We start from the raw sequence: 6,671 nt of genomic DNA, 5'->3' as shown, positions 1-6,671 counted from the left end.
TGGGGGCGGCAGGGTGGCGTTAAGAACACCTCGGTGACCCATGTGAAGCACTTCGGCAGAAGCATGGGAGATCTGGCCTAAAACCTAAATGCTTCCCCTGGGTCAGGGTGGAATGTGAAAACCGAAACGCTGGCATAGAAAGAGGATCTGGGCGGGGAACCCCCAAACATGGAGGTAGCTCTCTTCCTTCACTGCGTGGGGGAGTTCAGGGTTGTCTGTGTCTGCGCTGTGCTGGCTTCAGTGTCTCGCTGATGGGGGCACCTATGCCATTGGCATTTCAAAGTCAGTAGCAGCACCCGTGGGGGACTGGTGTCAGTAGAGCTTCCAGACTCAGACAGACTAGGAAAAAGGCCTAGCAGTCCACTGTCCCGAGCTAGCCAATAACACCCGTCCAGCTCACAACCGGACATGGTCTGTAGAGGGCTGGAAGGGAGGCTCCCGAAGGTGGACCAAAAGGACAAAACCAACCTCACTGCCTTTGAGTGGATGCTGATGCGTAGAGAGCCTACAGGACAGGGTAGAACGGCCCTGGTGTCCAAGACGGTCACTCTTTCCTGGAGGAGAAAGCCTCGTGCGTGGCTGGTGGTTTCGACTGCTGGCCTTGTGGGTTAGCAGCCCACAGCATAGCCCATGACACCACCAGGGCCGGCTTTAATAGTGGACTTGGGCGTGTCAAGGTGAGGATGGACTGAGGACCCAGCAGGGTTCTGTTGCACACGGGGTCACCTCACCCAACCGGATGGCAGCTAGCACCATTGCCACTCTCGTAGTCAGAAGAAAATATGTTTGAAATTTGAATTTTCTGCTGAAAATTTAAAAAGCTAAATTATTTCCTACAATATGATATAACGCTCAGAAATTGGGGCCAGTTATCGTGTGGCTGGGTACCATTGAGTATGCTCTGGTCCATAGGGACTATGCACAAGAGAATGTCACACTGCCCGGTCCTGCACCATCCTCATAATTGGCCTATATCTGAGCCCATTGTTCCAGCCACTGTGTCCATCCATCTCGTCCAAGGCCTTCCTCTTTGTCGCTGCCCCTCTACTTGACCAAGTCTGATGTCCTTCCCCAAAGACTAGTCTCTCCTGACAACCTGTCCAAAGTAAGTGAGACAAAGTCTCGCCATATTTGCCTCTAAGGAGCATCCTGGCTGAACCTCTTTCACGACAGTTTCTCCTTTTAGCAGGTGAAGGAGGATAAAGAAATGAGCACACAAGTGGGACGCCAAGGTCCCACTTCTCTGGACCTTCCCCAGGAGGATGACCCATATGCCCTGAGGCCTCTGACCTTCTCCTGCAAGCTTGTGAGCCCACACTGAACTCACACCCCGAGGGGTAGAGGGACCAGGGTCTTGAGTACCAGGGAGACTGTGGGAAAGGACTGTGACCTTGTCGCTGCCCTGGTGGTGGGATGCCCTATGCATTGGGCTGCTAACTGCAAGGTCAGGGGTTTGAATCCACCAGTGCCATGCCCAATCATCCCCTGTCTGGGGCGTGTGTGTGTCCATTTTGTTCCCTCGCCCCTAGAGTCTGAGCCAGCGGCCACCCACTGTGATGAGAGCACACCCCACCCACCAGGAGGGCCCATGGGGGTCCATGGGTGTTCCAGCCCAGGCCCTGCAGAAGGCGCAGATGCGTGGAAACACAACTGAAACTTGGGGGGTTGACTCGATCAAAACTGCCAGGTGGCTTTAAACAAAACAACAGAAATGGAGCCCCCCACGGTGCTGGCCTGCTCTGTTCTCCAAGGCTGCCGTGGCTTCCAGCCACACAAAAAGATGAAGCGATGGTCTGGTCACAAGGCTCACCCGGGCTGGGGGGCGGGGCGGGGAGGCTGGTGGCCTCCTTAGGGGGCCCCGGGGGCCTCCAGCTTGGTGGCGATGGTCTGCCTGAGCTTGTGCAGCGCCTCCTGGAACTGGGGGTACTCGTCCTTCACGTGGTCCAGGACACTGCTCATGGTGGCCAGCCTGTTCGCCAGCCGCTGGCTCTCGGCCTGCAGGGACTGCTCTGTGCGGAACAGGGGCACGTACTTGCCTTCCTTCAGCGCCTGGAGGTGCTTCAGGCGAGTCTGCAAGGTGACGATGTCCGAGAGGTTCTGGGTGGGATGGGATGGGGTGGGGTGTTGATGCTGGATCAGGGCTAGTCAATCCGAGAGCGCCCACTGTCCTCCCTGTGAATCCCACCCCAGCACCCAGGCCACACCCCCTGCCTCGGTATCCTCTTCCACTCAGGGCCACACCAGCACTGTCGGAGAGGCTGCGTGTTGGGAGGTGGATGGCCAGGCCTTTCTTCCTCCTGCCTCTGGGAGGACTGGGACCATCAACCTTTCTGTTAGCAGCCAATGTGTGTGTTAACTCTTTGTCCCCCAGGGACTCCTGCACACAGACCCAGACCAGAAAAAGGAGCAGAGAGAACCCTCCCTCCTTTCCAGGGATGCAGTAAGGACCCGCAGGCACCGGCTTACACACACTGGTCCTGGGCCTCACCGCCTCATCTCAGGGGGCCACTGTCTCTCTTCAAGCTCCCACAAGACCCCGTCTTCCACCCACACTGCCTCCAGCCGTCTGCCAGGCACCACCTGGCTGCAAGCTGCCATCCCGCGAATCACCATGGCGACTCCCCAAAGACCCTGTGCCCTCCTCCCTTTCTCCTTCCCACGTGGGGCCCCACAGCCTGTGGCACCCATCATGTCTCGGCCTTGGGCCCTGCTCTGTCTCCCTTCTCACTCAGAGGGACAGCCATGGTCATTGTCATGGCCCCCAAGAGCCTGCACCCCCCCACGGTCTCAGCAGGTCCCTTGGAATCCCCCTCCCACTACACTCCGCCCTGCCCCTCCCCACACTCTCTGGAGATCCAGATTCTGCCAGGAGGGGTCTCCATCCAGCTGTCCTGTCTCTCTGAGGCCTCTCAGGTACCCACTCATAAGTGAAAAGCCTCCTCCCCCCCATCCCGCCTCCCCAGTGCAGCAGTTTCTAAAGCCCATGGAATCCAGACTTTTTGGATTCAGGGAGGCAGGGTGACCCGCTCAGGGGATCACCCTGAGAACATCTGGAACCTCCCCCCTACATATCCCCTTGAAGCCTTTCCTTCAAACACAGCAAGCCGCCTGAGCCCCGTGCTCTCTCACCACCAGTTTGTCCCTCTGAAACTGACAGCCTGACAGACAAGCTAGGGGACTTAGGGGCTGGTGAGCTGGTGCTCAAGGGGTGGAGGGGGAGGACGGTGGCAGTGTCACTTCACTGGGTGGTGCGCCATCTCTGTGGCTTCTCCACAACAGAGGGAAGGTGGCCTCTGCTCCAGCCAGCGCTCCCTGTCCCAGCTGCTTTCCTGCCGAGAACTGACCAGACCTGACTCAGTGTCTCCTTTCTTCCCTCTCTCTGAAGCCCGGTGCCTTGGCCAGCACTGGGCTGGTGTGAGAGGCTGAGGAGTGGCTGTGGAAAGCTCAGTGACCACGCCTGGGAAGAGGGCAGTGGCCCTGGGGGACATGCATACCTGCCGCTTGAGGGCCACCTGGCGCTCGAGGTCTGTATCCAGAATGTCTGATTCAGCCTGGGCGGCTGACAGCTGCTCCTGCTTCTCCATCAGGGAGTCGCTCCCCGTCTTTTGCATTACTTCCAGCTCCTGTATGGTCTGTTCGCTCTCCTCCGTGGCCTGGCGGGGGTGGGGGTGGGGGTGGAGAAAGGACAGTATCCCTGCCTGTCATCACTGCTGGGCCTTTGGTACCAATACTTGAACAGACCCTGCTGGGTGGGGTCTGGGGAGGAGTCTGTGTCCCCCAGAGAGGTGGGTCCCCGAGGAATGTCATGGCCCAGTCAGGGCCAGGCAAGTGCCGACCGCTGCTGCTCCAGGGTGACCAGGACCTGGAGGGGATACTTGTCAGCCAGGGGAATGGCTGGGTGGCCCTGGGGAGGTGTAATACTCTCAGGGAAGACCCAGCAGGATTTGCAGGGCGGCATGGAGCAGGGCAGGGAGGCTGGCTGGGGATGGCCTCAGGGTGGCAGGGGGAGGCAGACATGCTTTTCAGGAAAGTTCCTCCACTCAGCCTGCCTGCACCTTGTGAGTGTCCCTGATTTTCCGCCTCAGCTCCAGCTCCTTGTGGTGGAAGTCGGTGCGGGTGAAGGTCTTCTTGTCCATCTTGCTCTGGCCCTCCGCCCGGTTGGTGATTGTGTCCCTGCGGGCCACCGCCATCTCCATGTCTCGGATCATCTTCTCCTGCTGCTTCAGCAGCTGCCCGTGCTTGACCTGCAGGTGTGGGCCAGGGAGCTGCAGGAGGAGGTCTGGGTGCCCCCAGGTAGACCACCAACCAAAGTGGGGGTGGGGGTGGGTGGAGTTCACCCCAGGGGAATGCTATAGCAGCCGTTGTCCGAGCAGCACAATGACCCTAATGTTTACACAGACAAGATCATCAGTCACTTAAGATCTACAGGTCAGCATTTACCCAGGGACACAGGGTCAGGAATGGAAGAGTAATGGACATGGGAAACACAGGGAAGTGGGACAGGTGGTGGTCTGTGGAGGGGGAATTGCCATGGGCGAGCTAAACCAAGATATGTATAAATTGTTGAAGGTAAAACAAAGGATATGCTCTGCAAATAAACAAAAAGAGTAACCATACTCTAGCAAAGGGTGGTCAAGAAGGCAGATGGTGGCCAGCTCTCACAAAGAACCGCACCTGCGGTCTTCACAGGCTTGTCTTAAAGCACGCAGTCATCTAAGTGAGGTGCCAGCTAAGTCCACATGAAGGAAGCACACCGGCCTGTGTGATCCAAGGATTGCAAATAATACAACCCAAGCCCGGAGGAGGGAACTGTATTCGAGCTCAATTTCTGAGAACCCAGTTTGCAGAAGGCTGTGGATGACAGTGAACGCCCCAAATCTATTTGCAGAGTCCCCACGTGGATTAAGCCTCCCATGAACCTGCTCTGACCACTGACCAGGGATGAGAATCACCTTGCTATCAGACAACGGTGGAAAGTGGGTCACTGCAGATGTAGTTAGGTAAAACTTGACACCTCGTCATTCGGTCTCTCTTTGACACACTTTAAACTTTGCTCTAGTTTTCAATACATTCTGCTTGCTTTTTGGTTGAGCGTTTCCTCTATTTGACTATTATTGTTTGGATTCGGTGCTTTGGGGTATGTTTTCCTGTATATGAAGTCCAAGATAGGCCAATCTATAGAGGCACTCACTGGATTAATAGTCTCTTCAAGGGTCTGGCTTGGGAGGTAGGGGGGAAATGCGGAGCTAAAAATAATAAGCACAAGAAGGAAGGAAAGGTTCTAGACTTGATTGTGGTGGTGATTGCGCAACTGTTTAAACTATTGAATTGTATGCTATGTGAATTATATGGCAATAAAACCATTGAAATAACCCTAAGAAAAGCGACCTCGCTGCCATCAAGCTTGGTGGCGACTAATAGGGACCCCCCTAGGGCAAAGTAGACCTGCTCCTTAGGGTTCCCAAGACTGTGAATGCGGACAGGAGGCGACAGCCTCATCTTCCCCTAGAGCGGCAGCTGGCGGGTCTGGCAAGAATTCCCACGGCCAGTCCACAAGAAGAAGCAGAGAGTAGTGGAGGGAGTCCTGCCCCCCCAGGTGCCAAGTGGCAATAACCCCAACATGTTGTCATTGGCAAAGACCTTGGCCAGGTGGTCAGAAGAGCCACCAGGTTATGGAAAAGATGAACAAATGGAGGAACCAAAAGACTAGGGAGAGGTGATCCCCACGGCATCGTGGGACTCGGCCTGTCGGTGAAGTCCTGTTGTTCAGTGTTCTTTTTAACAGTGTGTGTGTGTGTGTGTGTGTGTGTGTGTGTGTGTGTGCGCGCGCGCATGCGTGCGTGTGAGAGAGAGAGACCTTTGCCTAGCCCAAGGTTACAGAGATTTTTCTCTTCTTTTTTCTTCTAGAAATTTCTTACTTTTAGGTAAAGGAGTCCATTTTTGTGGGTGGATAGGAGTTGTGGATAAAGGTTCTTTTTTCTTTCTGTATGAGGATGTCTAATCGTTTAAACTGTGCTTGTTGAAAAAACTAAGTTCACGGCCATGGAGTTGATGCTGACTCACAGCGACCCTACAGGATAGGGTAGAGCTGCCCCTGTGGGTTTTCAAGACGGACTCTTTTCCAGAGTAGAGAGCCCGTCTTTCTCCAGTGAATGGCCCCTTGTGAAAGCCACTTGGCCATCCTTGAGGCCCTGATTTCTGAACGTTCCTCTCTGCCTCACAGATCGGATCAGCGGGTCTTGGTTCCACCAACACCACGGTGCCTGGGGGATTGTCTCTGCAGCCTGTCTCTCTCCAAATGGCTCTTCTTCGAATCCACAGAGACAGAGCTTGTTGATAACCAGGCCTGAGGGCAGCCTGCAGCTGGGAGGGAGCCCCAGGGGTGTGATGGGAAAGAGCTGAGCTGCTGGCGAAGGAAGGGCAGGTCAGCAGGGATGGCGCTCCTCGTGGGCTGTGGGGCCTGGCGGGTTAAGTAAGGGCCAGGCTGCAGGGCAGTTACAACCCACTAACGGATGCTGGAGAGAAAGGTGAGGCTGGCTGCTCTCTAAAGATTCCCAGCCCTTAGAGCCCTCGGAGCAGTTCTGCTCAGTCCTGAGCCAGGCCCCCGCCTGCCCCCCCACCCCACGTGGCAGTGGGTTGGGTGGGAGAAGGGTGAAGAGCCCCTGTTGCTG

The 6,671-nt window shown here is 56.0% G+C and overlaps 1 protein-coding gene across 1 annotated transcript in view; it reads right to left on the bottom strand.

Moving 5' to 3' along the window:
* Positions 1-1,848: 1,848 nt before the first annotated feature.
* The window catches only part of CCDC40 (coiled-coil domain 40 molecular ruler complex subunit), a 41,274-nt gene continuing 36,451 nt past the window's right edge, over positions 1,849-6,671 (bottom strand). Inside the window, exons 18-20 of the mRNA XM_075559708.1 lie at positions 4,056-4,244; positions 3,495-3,653; positions 1,849-2,097 (exon numbers count right to left, since the gene is read on the bottom strand). Of these exons, the coding sequence (XP_075415823.1) occupies positions 1,849-2,097; positions 3,495-3,653; positions 4,056-4,244 (597 nt within the window). The remainder of the gene's footprint in view (positions 2,098-3,494; positions 3,654-4,055; positions 4,245-6,671) is intronic.

The sequence above is a fragment of the Tenrec ecaudatus genome, chromosome 10 (assembly GCF_050624435.1).
Source record: "Tenrec ecaudatus isolate mTenEca1 chromosome 10, mTenEca1.hap1, whole genome shotgun sequence".
Taxonomy (NCBI): domain Eukaryota; kingdom Metazoa; phylum Chordata; class Mammalia; order Afrosoricida; family Tenrecidae; genus Tenrec; species Tenrec ecaudatus.
Note: the sequence above shows the minus strand (reverse complement) of the source record. Positions and strands in the feature narration are given on the sequence as shown.